Source organism: Scyliorhinus torazame, chromosome 26, assembly GCF_047496885.1.
Source record: "Scyliorhinus torazame isolate Kashiwa2021f chromosome 26, sScyTor2.1, whole genome shotgun sequence".
Classification (NCBI taxonomy): domain Eukaryota; kingdom Metazoa; phylum Chordata; class Chondrichthyes; order Carcharhiniformes; family Scyliorhinidae; genus Scyliorhinus; species Scyliorhinus torazame.
In genome coordinates, this window is record NC_092732.1 from 25,672,622 (window position 1) to 25,689,622 (window position 17,001).

The 17,001-nt window shown below is 53.0% G+C and overlaps 1 protein-coding gene across 1 annotated transcript in view; it reads left to right on the forward strand.

Moving 5' to 3' along the window:
• The window catches only part of LOC140402857 (tripartite motif-containing protein 46-like), a 181,043-nt gene that overhangs the window by 135,726 nt on the left and 28,316 nt on the right, over nucleotides 1-17,001 (forward strand). The window contains exon 3 of the mRNA XM_072490482.1: nucleotides 1,608-1,729. Coding sequence (XP_072346583.1) covers nucleotides 1,608-1,729 — 122 coding nt within the window. The remainder of the gene's footprint in view (nucleotides 1-1,607; nucleotides 1,730-17,001) is intronic.

Consider the following 17,001-nt stretch of genomic DNA (forward strand, 5'->3'; position numbering starts at 1 on the left):
TTGGCCGTGCTAAATTGTCCCTTAGTGTCCAAAGATGTGCAGGTTAGGTGGATTGGCCGTGCTAAATTGTCCCTTAGTGTCCAAAGATGTTCAGGTTAGGTGGATTGGCCGTGTTAAATTGTCCCTTAGTGTCCAAAGATGTGCAGGTTAGGTGGATTGGCCGTGCTAAATTGTCCCTTAGTGTCCAAAGATGTGCGGGTTAGGTGGATTGGCCGTGATAAACTGTCACTTAGTGTCCAAAGACGTGCAGGTTTGGTGGATTGGCCAGGATAAATTGTCCCTTAGTGTCCAAAGATGTGCGAGTTAGGTGGATTGGCCGTGCTAAATTGTCCCTTAGTGTCCAAAGATGTGCAGGTTAGGTGGATTGGCCGTGCTAAATTGTCCCTTAGTGTCCAAAGATGTGCGAGTTAGGTGGATTGGCCGTGCTAAATTGTCCCTTAGTGTCCAAAGATGTGCAGGTTAGGTGGATTGGCCATGCTAAATTGTCCCTTAGTGACCAAAGATGTGCAGGTTAGGTGGATTGGCCGTGCAAAATTGTCCCTTAGTGTCCAAAGATGTGCAGGTTAGGTGGATTGGCCGTGCTAAATTGCCTCTTAGTGTCCAAAGATGTACAGGTTAGGTGGATTGGCCGTGCTAAATTGTCCCTTAGTGTCCAAAGATGTGCAGGTTAGATGGATTGGCCGTGCTAAATTGCCCCTTAGTGTCCAAAGATGGGCAGGTTAGGTGGATTGGCCGTACTAAATTGTCCCTTAGTGTCCAAAGATGTGCAGGTTAGGTGGATTGGCCGTACTAAATTGTCCCTTAGTGTCCAAAGATGTGCAGGTTAGGTGGATTGGCCATACTAAATTGTCCCTTAGTGTCCAAAGATGTGCAGGTTAGGTGGATTGGCCGTGCTAAATTGTCCCTTAGTGTCCAAAGATGTGCAGGTTAGATGGATTGGCCATGCTAAATTGTCCCTTAGTGTCCAACGATGTGCAGGTTAGGTGGATTGGCCGCGCTAAATAGCCCCTTAGTGTCCAAAGATGTGCAGGTTAGATGGATTGGCCGTGCTAAATTGTCCCTTAGTGTCCAAAGATGTGCGGGTTAGATGGATTGGCCGTGCTAAATTGTCCCTTAGTGTCCAAAGATGTGCAGATTAGGTAGGGCGATGGGGTTAGGGTGGGGGAGTGGGCCTAGGGAAGGGGCTCTTTCAGAGGGTCGGTGCAAACCCGATGGGCCGAATGGCCTCCTTCTACACAGTCGGGGTTCGATGGTCTGGCCTACATGTGATCCCAAAGCCTGTATGTAGTAGGTGACTTAACTCCCCCCAAGCAGTCCCTCAACGCCCTCCTAATGTGGCGACGGGCGCCCTGAGTTTTGGATGACAGCGCTAAGGGCAGGCTTTGGAAAGTCGGGCCCGATGACGTCAGGGTTCACTGAAGAGATTCAAGGCGGAGTTCTGATCGACGAGGGGGTCGAGGAGGGGGAGGAACAGGCGGGAATGTGGAATTAAGGCCACAGTCCGTCTCTCTCAGCCTTCAGCGTACTTAGCCACCCCCAGGCGAGGAGGCGACGCAGTGTGCTTTATTAACCGTCCTGACCCGCCGCCCTCTTGGCTTGCGTTTCAGGATTGTGAAGGCCACGGAATCGTTGCAGAACTTCTCCCCGGCCGCAGGCCCTTCGTTCGACCACTTCCAGCTGGACATCGCCGGCGAGATGAAGCTTCTCAAGAGCCTGCAGTTTGCCACAGGTCAGTGCGGAGGCCAGTGCGGCCTAGCGAGGCCTAAGGCCTAACCAACGAGCCCTGGCAAATCCTGCCTGCTCGAGGCAAAGATGTCACTGCGTGGGAAGCGGTTCAGAGATGGTTTCACAGGCTAACACCAGGAACGGGCGGGTTAACTGTGAGGAAAGGACAGAGGTTGTGCTTGTATCCGCTGGAGTTTAGAAGAGTGAGAGGCGAATCGATCAAAACTTTTAAGATCCTGAGGGGGTAATTGACTGGGTCGATGTGGAGAGGATGTTTCCTCTTGTGGGAGAATCGAGAACTCGGGGGTCACTGTTTAACGATAAGGGGGTCGCCCGTTTCAAACGGACAGGAGGAGAGATATTTTCCGGTGTCTGTGTTGTTTGGGTGTGAGGGGTTAATGGAGTGACTGGGCCATTCCGGTGTCTGTGTTGTTTGGGTGCGGTGTCTGCTGTTTGGTTGCGGTGTCTGTGTTGTTTGGGTGCGGTGTCTGTGTTGTTTGGGTGCGGTGTCTGTGTTGTTTGGGTGCGGTGTCTGTGTTGTTTGGGTGCGGTGTCTGTGTTGTTTGGGGGCGGTGTCTGTGTTGTTTGGGTGCGGTGTCAGTGTTGTTTGGGTGCGGTGTCTGTGTTGTTTGGGTGCGGTGTCTGTGTTTGGGTGCAGTGTCTGTGTTTGGGTGCAGTGTCTGTGTTGTTTGGGTGCGGTGTCTGTGTTGTTTGGGTGCGGTGTCTGTGTTGTTTGGGTGCGATGTCTGTGTTGGTTGGGTGCAGTGTCTGTGTTGTTTGGGTGCGGTGTCAGTGTTGTTTGGGTGCGGTGTTTGTGTTATTTGGGTGCGGTGTCTGTGTTGTTTGGGTGCCATGTCTGTTGATTGGGTGCAGTGTCTGTGTTATTTTGGTGCGGTGTCTGTGTTGTTTGGGTGCGGTGTCTGTGTTGTTCGGGTGCGGTGTCTGTGTTGTTCGGGTGCGGTGTCTGTTGTTTGGGTGCGATGTCAGTGTTGTTTGGGTGCGGTGTCTGTTGTTTGGGTGCGGTGTATGTGTTGTTTGGGTGCGGTGTCTGTTGTCTGGGTGCGGTGTCTGTGTTGTTTGGGTGCGGTGTCTGTTGTTTGGGTGCGGTGTCTGTGCTGTTTGGGTGCGGTGTCTGTGTTGTTTGGGTGCGGTGTCTGTGTTGTTTGGGTGCGGTGTCTGTGTTTGGGTGCGGTGTCTGTGTTGATTGGGTGCGGTGTCTGTGTTGTTCGGGTACGGTGTCTGTGTTGTTTGGGTGCGGTGTCTGTGTTGTTTGGGTGCGGTGTCTGTGTTGTTTGGGTGCGGTGTCTGTGTTGTTTGGGTGCGGTGTCTGTGTTGTTTGGGTGCGGTGTCTGTGTTGTTTGGGTGCGGTGCCTGTGTTGTTTGGGTGCGGTGTCTGTGTTGTTTGGGTGCGGTGTCTGTGTTGTTTGGGTGCGGTGTCTGTATGGTTTGGGTGCGGTGTCTGTGTTGTTTGGGTGCGGTGTCTGTGTTGTTTGGGTGCGGTGTCTCTGTTGTTTGGGTGCGGTGTCAGTGTTGTTTGGGTGCGGTGTCTGTGTTGTTTGGGTGCGGTGTCTGTGTTGTTTGGGTGCGGTATCTGTGTTGATTGGGTGCGGTGTCTGTGTTGTTTGGGTGCGGTGTCTGTGTTGTTTGGGTGCGGTGTCTGTGTTGTTTGGGTGCGGTGTCTGTATTGATTGGGTGCGGTGCCTGTGTTGTTTGGGTGCGGTGTCGGTGTTGTTTGGGTGCGGTGTCTGTGTTGTTTGGGTGCGGTGTCTGTATTGATTGGGTGCGGTGTCTGTGTTGTTTGGGTGCGGTGTCTGTGTTGTTTGGGTGCGGTGTCTGTGTTGTTTGGGTGCGGTGTCTGTGTTGTTTGGGTGCGGTGTCTGTGTTGTTTGGGTGCGGTGTCAGTGTTGTTTGGGTGCGGTGTCTGTGTTGTTTGGGTACGGTGTCTGTATTGTTTGGGTTCGGTGTCTGTGTTGTTTGGGTGCGGTGTCTGTGTTGTTTGGGTGCGGTGTCTGTGTTTTTTGGGTGCGGTGTCAGTGTTGTTTGGATGCGGTGTCTGTGTTGTTTGGGTGCGGTGTCTGTGTTGTCTGGGTGCGGTGTCTGTATTGTTTGGGTGCGGTGTCTGTGTTGTTTGGGTGCGGTGTCTGTGTTGTTTGGGTGCGGTGTCTGTGTTGTTTGGGTGCGGTGTCTGTGTTGTTTGGGTGCGGTGTCTGTGTTGTTTGGGTGCGGTGTCAGTGTTGTTTGGGTGCGGTGTCTGTGTTGTTTGGGTGCGGTGTCTGTGTTGTTTGGGTGCGGTGTCTGTGTTGTTTGGGTGCGGTGTCTGTTGTTTGGGTGCGGTGTCAGTGTTGTTTGGATGCGGTGTCTGTGTTGTTTGGGTGCGGTGTCTGTGTTGTTTGGGTGCGGTGTCTGTTGTCTGGGTGCGGTGTCTGTATTGTCTGGGTGCGGTGTCTGTGTTGTTTGGGTGCGGTGTCTGTGTTGTTTGGGTGCGGTGTCTGTGTTGTTTGGGTGCGGTGTCTGTGTTGTTTGGGTGCGGTGTCTGTGTTGTTTGGGTGCGGTGTCAGTGTTGTTTGGGTGCGGTGTCTGTGTTGTTTGGGTGCGGTGTCTGTGTTGTTTGGGTCGGTGTCTGTGTTGTTTGGGTGCGGTGTCTGTGTTTTTTGGGTGCGGTGTCAGTGTTGTTTGGATGCGGTGTCAGTGTTGTTTGGATGCGGTGTCTGTGTTGTTTGGGTGCGGTGACAGTGTTGTTTGGGTTCGGTGTCTGTGTTGTCTGGGTGCGGTGTCTGTTGTTTGGGTGTGGTGTCTGTTGTTTGGGTGCGGTGTCTGTGTTGTCTGGGTGCGGTGTCTGTATTGTTTGGATGCGGTGTCTGTGTTGTTTGGGTGCGGTGTCTGTGTTGTCTGGGTGCGGTGTCTGTGTTGTTTGGGTGCGGTGTCTGTATTGTTTGGGTGAGGTGTCTGTGTTGTTTGGGTGCGGTGTCTGTATTGTTTGGGTGAGGTGTCTGTGTTGTTTGGGTTCGGTGTCTGTGTTGTTTGGGTGCGGTGTCTGTATTGTTTGGGTGCGGTGTCTGTGTTTTTTGGGTGAGGTTTCTGTGTTGTTTGGGTGCGGTGTCAGTGTTGTTTGGGTGCGGTGTCTGTGTTGTTTTGGTGCGGTGTCTGTATTGATTGGGTGCGGTGTCAGTGTTGTTTGGGTGTAGGGTCTGTTGTTTGGGTGCGGTGTCTGTGTTGTTTGGGTGCGGTGTCTGTGTTGTTTGGGTGCGGTTTCAGTTGTTTGGGTGCGGTGTCTGTGGTGTTTGGGTGCGGTGTCTATGTTGTTTGGGTGCGGTTTCAGTGTTGTTTGGGTGCGGTGTCTGTGTTGTTTGGGTGCGGTGTCTGTGTTGTTTGGGTACGGTTTCAGTGTTGTTTGGGTGCGGTGTCTGTGATGTTTGGGTGCGGTGTCTGTGTTGTTTGGGTGTGGTGTCTGTGTTGTTTGGGTGCGGTGTCTGTGTTGTTTGGGTGCGGTGTCTGTGTTGTTTGGGTGCGGTTTCAGTGTTGTTTGGCTGCGGTATCTGTTGATTGGGTGCGGTGTCTGTGTTGTTTGGGTGCGGTGTCTGTGTTGTTTGGGTGCAGTGTCTGTTGTTTGGGTGCGGTGTCTGTGTTGTTTGGGTGCGGTGTCTGTGTTGTTTGGGTGCGGTGTCTGTGTTGTTTGGGTGCGGTGCCTGTGTTGTTTGGGTGCGGTGTCAGTGTTGTTTGGGTGCGGTGTCTGTGTTGTTTGGGTACGGTGTCTGTATTGTTTGGGTTCGGTGTCTGTGTTGTTTGGGTGCGGTGTCTGTGTTGTTAGGGTGCGGTGTCTGTGTTGTTTGGGTGCAGGGTCTGTTGTTTGGGTGCGGTGTCTGTGTTGTTTGGGTGCGGTTTCAGTGTTGTTTGGGTGCGGTGTCTGTGATGTTTGGGTGCGGTGTCTGTGTTGTTTGGGTGCGGTGTCTGTGTTGTTTGGGTGCGGTGTCTGTGTTGTTTGGGTGCGGTGTCTGTGTTGTTTGGGTGCGGTGTCTGTGTTGTTTGGGTGCGGTTTCAGTGTTGTTTGGCTGCGGTGTCTGTGTTGATTGGGTGCGGTGTCTGTGTTGTTTGGGTGCGGTGTCTGTGTTGTTTGGGTGCGGTGCCTGTGTTGTTTGGGTGCGGTGTCAGTGTTGTTTGGGTGCGGTGTCTGTGTTGTTTGGGTACGGTGTCTGTATTGTTTGGGTGCGGTGTCTGTGTTGTTTGGGTGCGGTGCCTGTTTTGTTTGGGTGCGGTGTCAGTGTTGTTTGGGTGCGGTGTCTGTGTTGTTTGGGTACGGTGTCTGTATTGTTTGGGTTCGGTGTCTGTGTTGTTTGGGTGCGGTGTCTGTGTTGTTTGGGTGCGGTGTCTGTGTTGTTTGGGTGCGGTGTCTCTGTTGTTTGGGTGCGGTGTCTGTGTTGTTTGGGTGCGGTGTCTGTGTTGTTTGGGTGCGGTGCCTGTGTTGTTTGGGTGCGGTGTCAGTGTTGTTTGGGTGCGGTGTCTGTGTTGTTTGGGTGCGGTGCCTGTGTTGTTTGGGTGCGGTGTCAGTGTTGTTTGGGTGCGGTGTCTGTGTTGTTTGGGTACGGTGTCTGTATTGTTTGGGTTCGGTGCCTGTGTTGTTTGGGTGCGGTGTCAGTGTTGTTTGGGTGCGGTGTCTGTGTTGTTTGGGTGCGGTGTCTGTGTTGTTTGGGTGCGGTGTCTGTGTTGTTTGGGTGCGGTGTCTGTGTTGTTTGGGTGCGGTGTCTGTGTTGTTTGGGTGCGGTGCCTGTGTTGTTTGGGTGCGGTGTCAGTGTTGTTTGGGTGCGGTGTCTGTGTTGTTTGGGTACGGTGTCTGTATTGTTTGGGTTCGGTGTCTGTGTTGTTTGGGTGCGGTGTCTGTGTTGTTTGGGTGCGGTGTCTGTGTTGTTTGGGTGCGGTGTCTCTGTTGTTTGGGTGCGGTGTCTGTGTTGTTTGGGTGCGGTGTCTGTGTTGTTTGGGTGCGGTGCCTGTGTTGTTTGGGTGCGGTGTCAGTGTTGTTTGGGTGCGGTGTCTGTGTTGTTTGGGTACGGTGTCTGTGTTGTTTGGGTGTGGTGTCTGTGTTGTTTGGGTGCGGTGTCTGTGTTGTTTGGGTGCGGTGTCTGTGTTGTTTGGGTGCGGTGTCTGTGTTGATCGGGTGCGGTGTCTGTGTTGTTTGGGTGCGGTGTCTGTGTTGTTTGGGTGCGGTGTCTGTGTTGTTTGGGTGCAGTGTCTGTTGTTTGGGTGCGGTGTCTGTGTTGTTTGGGTGCGGTGTCTGTGTTGTTTGGGTGCGGTGTCTGTGTTGTTTGGGTGCGGTGCCTGTGTTGTTTTGGGTGCGGTGTCAGTGTTGTTTGGGTGCGGTGTCTGTGTTGTTTGGGTACGGTGTCTGTATTGTTTGGGTTCGGTGTCTGTGTTGTTTGGGTGCGGTGTCTGTGTTGTTAGGGTGCGGTGTCTGTGTTGTTTGGGTGCAGGGTCTGTTGTTTGGGTGCGGTGTCTGTGTTGTTTGTGTGCGGTTTCAGTGTTGTTTGGGTGCGGTGTCTGTGATGTTTGGGTGCGGTGTCTGTGTTGTTTGGGTGCGGTGTCTGTGTTGTTTGGGTGCGGTGTCTGTGTTGTTTGGGTGCGGTGTCTGTGTTGTTTGGGTGCGGTGTCTGTGTTGTTTGGGTGCGGTTTCAGTGTTGTTTGGCTGCGGTGTCTGTGTTGATTGGGTGCGGTGTCTGTGTTGTTTGGGTGCGGTGTCTGTGTTGTTTGGGTGCGGTGCCTGTGTTGTTTGGGTGCGGTGTCAGTGTTGTTTGGGTGCGGTGTCTGTGTTGTTTGGGTACGGTGCCTGTATTGTTTGGGTTCGGTGCCTGTGTTGTTTGGGTGCGGTGTCAGTGTTGTTTGGGTGCGGTGTCTGTGTTGTTTGGGTGCGGTGTCTGTGTTGTTTGGGTGCGGTGTCTGTGTTGTTTGGGTGCGGTGTCTGTGTTGTTTGGGTGCGGTGCCTGTGTTGTTTGGGTGCGGTGTCAGTGTTGTTTGGGTGCGGTGTCTGTGTTGTTTGGGTACGGTGTCTGTATTGTTTGGGTTCGGTGTCTGTGTTGTTTGGGTGCGGTGTCTGTGTTGTTTGGGTGCGGTGTCTGTGTTGTTTGGGTGCGGTGTCTCTGTTGTTTGGGTGCGGTGTCTGTGTTGTTTGGGTGCGGTGTCTGTGTTGTTTGGGTGCGGTGCCTGTGTTGTTTGGGTGCGGTGTCAGTGTTGTTTGGGTGCGGTGTCTGTGTTGTTTGGGTGCGGTGCCTGTGTTGTTTGGGTGCGGTGTCAGTGTTGTTTGGGTGCGGTGTCTGTGTTGTTTGGGTACGGTGTCTGTATTGTTTGGGTTCGGTGCCTGTGTTGTTTGGGTGCGGTGTCAGTGTTGTTTGGGTGCGGTGTCTGTGTTGTTTGGGTGCGGTGTCTGTGTTGTTTGGGTGCGGTGTCTGTGTTGTTTGGGTGCGGTGTCAGTGTTGTTTGGGTGCGGTGTCTGTGTTGTTTGGGTACGGTGTCTGTATTGTTTGGGTTCGGTGTCTGTGTTGTTTGGGAGCGGTGTCTGTGTTGTTTGGGTGCGGTGTCTGTGTTGTTTGGGTGCGGTGTCTCTGTTGTTTGGGTGCGGTGTCTGTGTTGTTTGGGTGCGGTGTCTGTGTTGTTTGGGTGCGGTGCCTGTGTTGTTTGGGTGCGGTGTCAGTGTTGTTTGGGTGCGGTGTCTGTGTTGTTTGGGTACGGTGTCTGTGTTGTTTGGGTTCGGTGTCTGTGTTGTTTGGGTGCGGTGTCTGTGTTGTTTGGGTGCGGTGTCTGTGTTGTTTGGGTGCGGTGTCTGTGTTGATTGGGTGCGGTGTCTGTGTTGTTTGGGTGCGGTGTCTGTGTTGTTTGGGTGCGGTGTCTGTGTTGTCTGGCTGCGGTGTCTGTATTGTTTGGGTGCGGAGTCTGTGTTGTTTGGGTGCGGTTTCTGTGTTGTTTGGGTGAGGTGTCTGTATTGTTTGGGTGCAGTGTCTGTGTTGTTTGGGTGAGGTGTCTGTATTGTTTGGGTGCAGTGTCTGTGTTGTTTGGGTGAGGTGTCTGTGTTGTTTGGGTGCGGTGTCAGTGTTGTTTGGGTGAAGTGTCTGTGTTGTATGGGTGCGGTGTCTGTGTTGTTTGGGTGATGTGTCTGTGTTGTTTGGGTGCGGTGTCAGTGTTGTTTGGGTGCGGTGTCTGTGTTGTTTGGGTGCGATGTCTGTGTTGTTTGGGTGCGGTGTCTGTGTTGTTTGGGTGCGGTGTTGTATGGGTGCGGTGTCTGTGTTGTATGGGTGCGGTGTCTGTGTTGTTTGGGTGAGGTGTCTGTGTTGTTTGGGTGCGGTGTCAGTGTTGTTTGGGTGCGGTGTCTGTGTTGTTTGGGTGCGATGTCTGTGTTGTTTGGGTGCGGTGTCTATGTTGTTTGGGTGCGATGTCTGTGTTGTTTGGGTGCGGTGTCAGTGTTGTTTGGGTGCGGTGTCTGTGTTGTTTGGGTGCGATGTCTGTGTTGTTTGGGTGCGGTGTCTGTGTTGTTTGGGTGAGGTGTCTGTGTTGTTTGGGTGCAGTGTCAGTGTTGTTTGGGTGCGGTGTCTGTGTTGTTTGGGTGCGGTGTCTGTGTTGTTTGGGTGCGGTGTCTGTTGTTTGGGTGCGGTGTCTGTGTTGTTTGGGTGCGGTGTCTGTGTTGTTTGGGTGCGGTGTCTGTGTTGTTTGGGTGCGGTGTCTGTGTTGTTTGGGTGAGGTGTCTGTGTTGTTTGGGTGCGGTGTCTGTGTTATTTTGGTGCGGTGTCTGTTGTTTGGGTCCGGTGACTGTGTTGTTTGGGTGCGATGTCTGTGTTGTTTGGGTGCGATGTCAGTGTTGTTTGGGTCCGGTGACTGTGTTGTTTGGGTGCGATGTCTGTGTTGTTTGGGTGCGGTGTCTGTGTTGTTTGGGTGCGGTGTCAGTGTTGTTTGTGTGCGGTGTCAGTGTTGTTTGGGTGAGGTGTCTATGTTGTATGGGTGCGGTTTCTGTGTTGTTTGGGTGAGGTGTCTGTATTGTTTGGGTGCAGTGTCTGTGTTGTTTGGGTGAGGTGTTTGGGTGCAGTGTCTGTGTTGTTTGGGTGAGGTGTCTCTGTTGTTTGGGTGCGGTGTCAGTGTTGTTTGGGTGAAGTGTCTGTGTTGTATGGGTGCGGTGTCTGTTGTTTGGGTGAGGTGTCTGTGTTGTTTGGGTGCGGTGTCAGTGTTGTTTGGGTGCGGTGTCTGTGTTGTTTGGGTGCGGTGTCTATGTTGTTTGGGTGCGGTGTTGTATGGGTGCGGTGTCTGTGTTGTATGGGTGCGGTGTCTGTGTTGTTTGGGTGAGGTGTCTGTGTTGTTTGGGTGCGGTGTCAGTGTTGTTTGGGTGCGGTGTCTGTGTTGTTTGGGTGCGATGTCTGTGTTGTTTGGGTGCGGTGTCTATGTTGTTTAGGTGCGATGTCTGTGTTGTTTGGGTGCGGTGTCAGTGTTGTTTGGGTGCGGTGTCTGTGTTGTTTGGGTGCGATGTCTGTGTTGTTTGGGTGCGGTGTCTGTGTTGTTTGGGTGAGGTGTCTGTGTTGTTTGGGTGCGGTGTCTGTGTTGTTTGGGTGCGGTGTCTGTGTTGTTTGGGTGCGGTGTCTGTTGTTTGGGTGCGGTGTCTGTTGTTTGGGTGCGGTGTCTGTGTTGTTTGGGTGCGGTGTCTGTGTTGTTTGGGTGCGGTGTCTGTGTTGTTTGGGTGCGGTGTCAGTGTTGTTGGGGTGAGGTGTCTGTGTTGTTTGGGTGCGGTGTCTGTGTTGTTTGGGTGCGATGTCAGTGTTGTTCGGGTGCGGTGTCTGTGTTGTTTGGGTGCGGTGTCTGTGTTGTTTGGGTGCGGTGTCAGTGTTGTTTGGGCGCGATGTCTGTGTTGTTTGGGTGCGGTGTCAATGTTGTTTGCGTGAGGTGTCTGTGTTGTTTGGGTGCGGTGTCAGTGTTGTTTGGGTTCGGTGTCTGTGTTGTTTGGGTGCGGTGTCAGTGTTGTTTGGGTGAGGTGTCAGTGTTGTTTGGGTGAGGTGTCTGTGTTGTTTGGGTGCAATGTCAGTGTTGTTTGGGTGCGGTGTCTGTGTTGTTTGGGTGCGGTGTCTGTGTTGTTTGGGTGCGGTGTCTGTGTTGTCTGGGTGCGGTGTCTGTATTGTTTGGGTGCGGTGTCTGTGTTGTTTGGGTGCGGTGTCTGTGTTGTTTGGGTGCGGTGTCTGTGTTGTTTGGGTGCCGTGTCTGTGTTGTTTGGGTGCGGTGTCTGTGTTGTTTTGGTGCGGTGTCTGTTGTTTGGGTGCGATGTCTGTGTTGTTTGGGTGCGGTGTCAGTGTTGTTTGGGTGAGGTGTCTGTGTTGTTTGGGTGCGGTGTCTGTGTTGTTTGGGTGCGGTGTCAGTGTTGTTTGTGTGCGGTGTCAGTGTTGTTTGGGTGAGGTGTCTGTGTTGTATGGGTGCGGTTTCTGTGTTGTTTGGGTGAGGTGTCTGTATTGTTTGGGTGCAGTGTCTGTGTTGTTTGGGTGAGGTGTCTGTGTTGTTTGGGTGCGGTGTCAGTGTTGTTTGGGTGAGGTGTCAGTGTTGTTTGGGTGAGGTGTCTGTGTTGTTTGGGTGCGGTGTCAGTGTTGTTTGGGTGAAGTGTCTGTGTTGTATGGGTGCAGTGTCTGTGTTGTTTGGGTGCGGTGTCTGTGTTGTTTGGGTGAGGTGTCTGTGTTGTTTGGGTGCGGTGTCAGTGTTGTTTGGGTGAGGTGTCTGTGTTGTTTGGGTGCGGTGTCAGTGTTGTTTGGGTGCGGTGTCTGTGTTGTTTGGATGCGATGTCTGTGTTGTTTGGGTGCGGTGTCTGTGTTGTTTGGGTGCGGTGTCTGTATTGTTTGGGTGCGGTGTCTGTGTTGTTTGGGTGCGGTGCCTGTGTTGTTTGGGTGCGATGTCTGTGTTGTTTGGGTGAGGCGTCTGTGTTGTTTGGGTGCGGTGTCAGTGTTGTTTGGGTGCGGTGTCTGTGTTGTTTGGGTGCGGTGTCTGTGTTGTTTGGGTGCGGTGTCTGTGTTGTTTTGGTGCGGTGTCTGTGTTGTTTGGGTTCGGTGTCAGTGTTGTTTGGGTGCGGTGTCTGTGTTGTTTGGGTGCGATGTCTGTGTTGTTTGGGTGCGGTGTCTGTGTTATTTGGGTGCGATGTCTGTGTTGTTTGGGTGAGGTGTCTGTGTTGTTTGGGTGCGGTGTCAGTGTTGTTTGGGTGCGGTGTCTGTGTTGTTTGGGTGCGGTGCCTGTGTTGTTTGGGTGCGATGTCTGTGTTGTTTGGGTGAGGTGCCTGTGTTGTTTGGGTGCGGTGTCAGTGTTGTTTGGGTGCGGTGTCTGTGTTGTTTGGGTGCGGTGTCTGTGTTGTTTGGGTGCGGTGTCTGTGTTGTTTTGGTGCGGTGTCTGTGTTGTTTGGGTGCGGTGTCAGTGTTGTTTGGGTGCGGTGTCTGTGTTGTTTGGGTGCGGTGTCAGTGTTGTTTGGGTGCGGTGCCTGTGTTTGGGTGCGATGTCTGTGTTGTTTGGGTGCGGTGGCTGTGTTGTTTGGGTGAGGTGTCTGTTGTTTGGGTGCGGTGTCAGTGTTGTTTAGGTGCGGTGTCTGTGTTGTTTTGGTGCGGTGTCTGTGTTGTTTGGGTGCGGTGTCTGTGTTGTTTGGGTGCGGTGTCTGTGTTGTTTGGGTGCGGTGTCTGTGTTGTTTGGGTGCGGTGTCTGTGTTGTCTGGGTGCGGTGTCTGTATTGTTTGGGTGCGGTGTCTGTGTTATTTGGGTGCGGTGTCAGTGTTGTTTGGGTGCGGTGTCTGTGTTGTTTGGGTGCGGTGTCTGTGTTGATTGGGTGCGGTGTCTGTGTTGATTGGGTGCGGTGTCTGTGTTGTTTGGGTGCGGTGTCTGTGTTGTTTGGGTGCGGTGTCTGTGTTGTTTGGGTGCGGTGTCTGTGTTGATTGGGTGCGGTGTCTATTGTTTGGGTCCGGTGTCTGTGTTGTTTGGGTGCGATGTCTGTGTTGTTTGGGTGCAGTATCTGTGTTGTTTGGGTGCGGTGTCAGTGTTGTTTGGGTGCGGTGTCTGTGTTCTTTGGGTGCGGTGTCTGTGTTGTTTGGGTGCGGTGTCTGTTCTTTGGGTGCGGTGTCTATTGTTTGGGTCCGGTGTCTGTTGTTTGGGTGCGGTGTCTGTGTTGGTTGGGTCCGGTGTCTGTGTTGTTTGGGTGCGGTGTCAGTGTTGTTTGGGTGCGGTGTCTGTGTTGTTTGGGTGCGGTGTCTGTGTTTGGGTGCGGTGTCAAGTGTTGTTTGGGTGCGGTGTCTGTGTTGTTTGGGTGCGATGTCTGTGTTGTTTGGGTGCGGTGTCTGTGTTGTTTGGGTGCGGTGTCTGTGTTGTTTGGGTGCAGTGTCTGTGTTGTTTGGGTGCGGTGCCTGTGTTGTTTGGGTGCGGTGTCTGTATTGTTTGGGTGCGGTGTCTGTGTTGTTTGGGTGCGGTGTCTGTGTTGTTTGGGTGCGGTGTCTGTATTGTTTGGGTGCGGTGTCAGTGTTGTTTGGGTGCGGTGTCTGTGTTGTTTGGGTGCGGTGTCTGTGTTGTCTGGGTGCGGTGTCAGTGTTGTTTGGGTGCGGTGTCTGTGTTGTTTGGGTGCGGTGTCTGTATTGTTTGGGTGCGGTGTCTGTGTTGTTTGGGTGCGGTGTCTGTATTGTTTGGGTGCGGTGTCAGTGTTGTTTGGGTGCGGTGTCTGTATTGTTTGGGTGCGGTGTCTGTGTTGTATGGGTGCGGTGTCTGTGTTGTTTGGGTGAGGTGTCTGTGTTGTTTGGGTGCGGTGTCTGTGTTGTTTGGGTGCGGTGTCTGTATTGTTTGGGTGCGGTGTCAGTGTTGTTTGGGTGCGGTGTCTGTGTTGTTTGGGTGCGGTGTCTGTATTGTTTGGGTGCGGTGTCTGTGTTGTATGGGTGCGGTGTCTGTGTTGTTTGTGTGCGGTGTCTGTGTTGTTTGGGTGCGGTGTCTGTCTTGTTAGGGTGCGATGTCTGTGTTGTTTGGGTGCGGTGTCTGTATTGTTTGGGTGCGGTTTCAGTGTTGTTTGGGTGCGGTGTCTGTGTTGTTTGGGTGCGGTGTCTGTATTGTTTGGGTGCGGTGTCTGTGTTGTATGGGTGCGGTGTCTGTGTTGTTTGTGTGCGGTGTCTGTGTTGTTTGGGTGCGGTGTCTGTCTTGTTAGGGTGCGATGTCTGTGTTGTTTGGGTGCGGTGTCTGTGTTGTTTGGGTGCGGTGTCTGTGTTGTCTTGGTGCGGTGTCTGTGTTGTTTGGGTGCGGTGTCTGTGTTGTTTGGGTGCGGTGTCTGTGTTGTTTGGGTGCGGTGTCTGTTGTTTGGGTTCGGTGTCTGTGTTGTCTGCGTGTGGTGTCTGTATTGTTTGGGTGCGGTGTCAGTGTTGTTTGGGTACGGTGTCTGTGTTGTTTGGGTGCGGTGTCTGTGTTGTTTGGGTGCGGTGTCTGTGTTGTTTGGGTGCGGTGTCTGTGTTGTTTGGGTGCGGTGTCTGTGTTGTTTGGGTGCGGTGTCTGTGTTGTTTGGGTGCGGTGTCTGTTGTTTGGGTGCGGTGTCTGTGTTGTTTGGGTGCAATGTCAGTGTTGTTCGGGTGCGGTGTCTGTGTTGTTTGGGTGCGGTGTCAGTATTGTTTGGGTGCGGTGTCTGTGTTGTTTGGGTGCGGTGTCTGTTGTTTGGGTGCGGTGTCTGTGTTGTTTGGGTGCGGTGTCTGTGTTGTTTGGGTGCGGTGTCTGTGTTGTTTGGGTGCGGTGTCTGTTGTTTGGGTGCGGTGTCTGTGTTTTGGTGCGGTGTCTGTGTTGTTTGGGTGCGGTGTCAGTGTTGTTTGGGTGCGGTGTCAGTGTTGTTTGGGTGCGGTGTCTGTATTGTTTGGGTCCGGTGTCTGTGTTGTTTGGGTGCGGTGTCTGTGTTTTTTGGGTTCGGTGTCTGTGTTGTCTGGGTGCGGTGTCTGTGTTGTTTGGGTGCGGTGTCTGTGTTGTTTGGGTGCGGTGTCTGTGTTGTTTGGGTGCGGTGTCTGTGTTGTTTGGGTGAGGTGTCTGTGTTGTTTGGGTGCGGTGTCAGTGTTGTTTGGGTGCGGTGTCTGTGTTGTTTGGGTACGGTGTCTGTTGTTTGGGTGCGGTGTCTGTGTTGTTTGGGTGCGGTGTCTGTGTTTGGGTGCGGTGTCTGTGTTGTTTGGGTGCGGTGTCTGTGTTGTTTGGGTGCGGTGTCTGTGTTGTTTGGGTGCGGTGTCAGTGTTGATTGGGTGCGGTGTCTGTGTTGTTTGGGTGCGGTGTCTGTGTTGTTTGGGTACGGTGTCTGTTGTTTGGGTGCGGTGTCTGTGTTGTTTGGGTGCGGTGTCTGTATTGTTTGGGTGCGGTGTCTGTGTTGTTTGGGTGCGGTGTCTGTGTTGTTTGGGTGCGGTGTCTGTATTGTTTGGGTGCGGTGTCAGTGTTGTTTGGGTGCGGTGTCTGTGTTGTTTGGGTGCGGTGTCTGTGTTGTCTGGGTGCGGTGTCAGTGTTGTTTGGGTGCGGTGTCTGTGTTGTTTGGGTGCGGTGTCTGTATTGTTTGGGTGCGGTGTCTGTGTTGTTTGGGTGCGGTGTCTGTATTGTTTGGGTGCGGTGTCAGTGTTGTTTGGGTGCGGTGTCTGTATTGTTTGGGTGCGGTGTCTGTGTTGTATGGGTGCGGTGTCTGTGTTGTTTGGGTGAGGTGTCTGTGTTGTTTGGGTGCGGTGTCTGTGTTGTTTGGGTGCGGTGTCTGTATTGTTTGGGTGCGGTGTCAGTGTTGTTTGGGTGCGGTGTCTGTATTGTTTGGGTGCGGTGTCTGTGTTGTATGGGTGCGGTGTCTGTGTTGTTTGTGTGCGGTGTCTGTGTTGTTTGGGTGCGGTGTCTGTCTTGTTAGGGTGCGATGTCTGTGTTGTTTGGGTGCGGTGTCTGTGTTGTTTGGGTGCGGTGTCTGTGTTGTCTTGGTGCGGTGTCTGTGTTGTTTGGGTGCGGTGTCTGTGTTGTTTGGGTGCGGTGTCTGTGTTGTTTGGGTGCGGTGTCTGTTGTTTGGGTTCGGTGTCTGTGTTGTCTGCGTGCGGTGTCTGTATTGTTTGGGTGCGGTGTCAGTGTTGTTTGGGTGCGGTGTCTGTGTTGTTTGGGTGCGGTGTCTGTGTTGTTTGGGTGCGGTGTCTGTGTTGTTTGGGTGCGGTGTCTGTGTTGTTTGGGTGCGGTGTCTGTTGTTTGGGTGCGGTGTCTGTGTTGTTTGGGTGCAATGTCAGTGTTGTTCGGGTGCGGTGTCTGTGTTGTTTGGGTGCGGTGTCTGTGTTGTTTGGGTGCGGTGTCAGTGTTGTTTGGGTGAGGTGTCTGTGTTGTTTGGGTGAGGTGTCTGTGTTGTTTGGGTGAGGTGTCTGTGTTGTTTGGGTGCGGTGTCAGTGTTGTTTGGGTGAGGTGTCTGTGTTGTTTGGGTGCGGTGTCAGTGTTGTTTGGGTGAGGTGTCAGTGTTGTTTGGGTGAGGTGTCTGTGTTGTTTGGGTGCGATGTCAGTGTTGTTTGGGTGCGGTGTCTGTGTTGTTTGGGTGCGGTGTCTGTGTTGTTTGGGTGCGGTGTCTGTGTTGTCTGGGTGCGGTGTCTGTATTGTTTGGGTGCGGTGTCTGTGTTGTTTGGGTGCGGTGTCTGTGTTGTTTGGGTGCGGTGTCTGTGTTGTTTGGGTGCGGTGTCTGTATTGTTTGGGTGCGGTGTCTGTGTTGTTTTGGTGCGGTGTCTGTTGTTTGGGTCCGGTGTCTGTGTTGTTTGGGTGCGATGTCTGTGTTGTTTGGGTGCGGTGTCAGTGTTGTTTGGGTGCGGTGTCAGTGTTGTTTGGGTGCGGTGTCTGTGTTGTTTGGGTGCGGTGTCTGTGTTGTTTGGGTGCGGTGTCAGTGTTGTTTGTGTGCGGTGTCAGTGTTGTTTGGGTGAGGTGTCTGTGTTGTATGGGTGCGGTTTCTGTGTTGTTTAGGTGAGGTGTCTGTATTGTTTGGGTGCAGTGTCTGTGTTGTTTGGGTGAGGTGTCTGTGTTGTTTGGGTGCGGTGTCTGTGTTGTTTGGGTGCGGTGTCTGTGTTGTTTGGGTGCGGTGTCTGTGTTGTTTTGGTGCGGTGTCTGTGTTGTTTGGGTGCGGTGTCAGTGTTGTTTGGGTGCGGTGTCTGTGTTGTTTGGGTGCGATGTCTGTGTTGTTTGGGTGCGGTGTCTGTGTTGTTTGGGTGCGATGTCTGTGTTGTTTGGGTGCGGTGTCTGTGTTGTTTGGGTGCGGTGTCTGTGTTGTTTGGGTGAGGTGTCTGTGTTGTTTGGGTGCGGTGTCAGTATT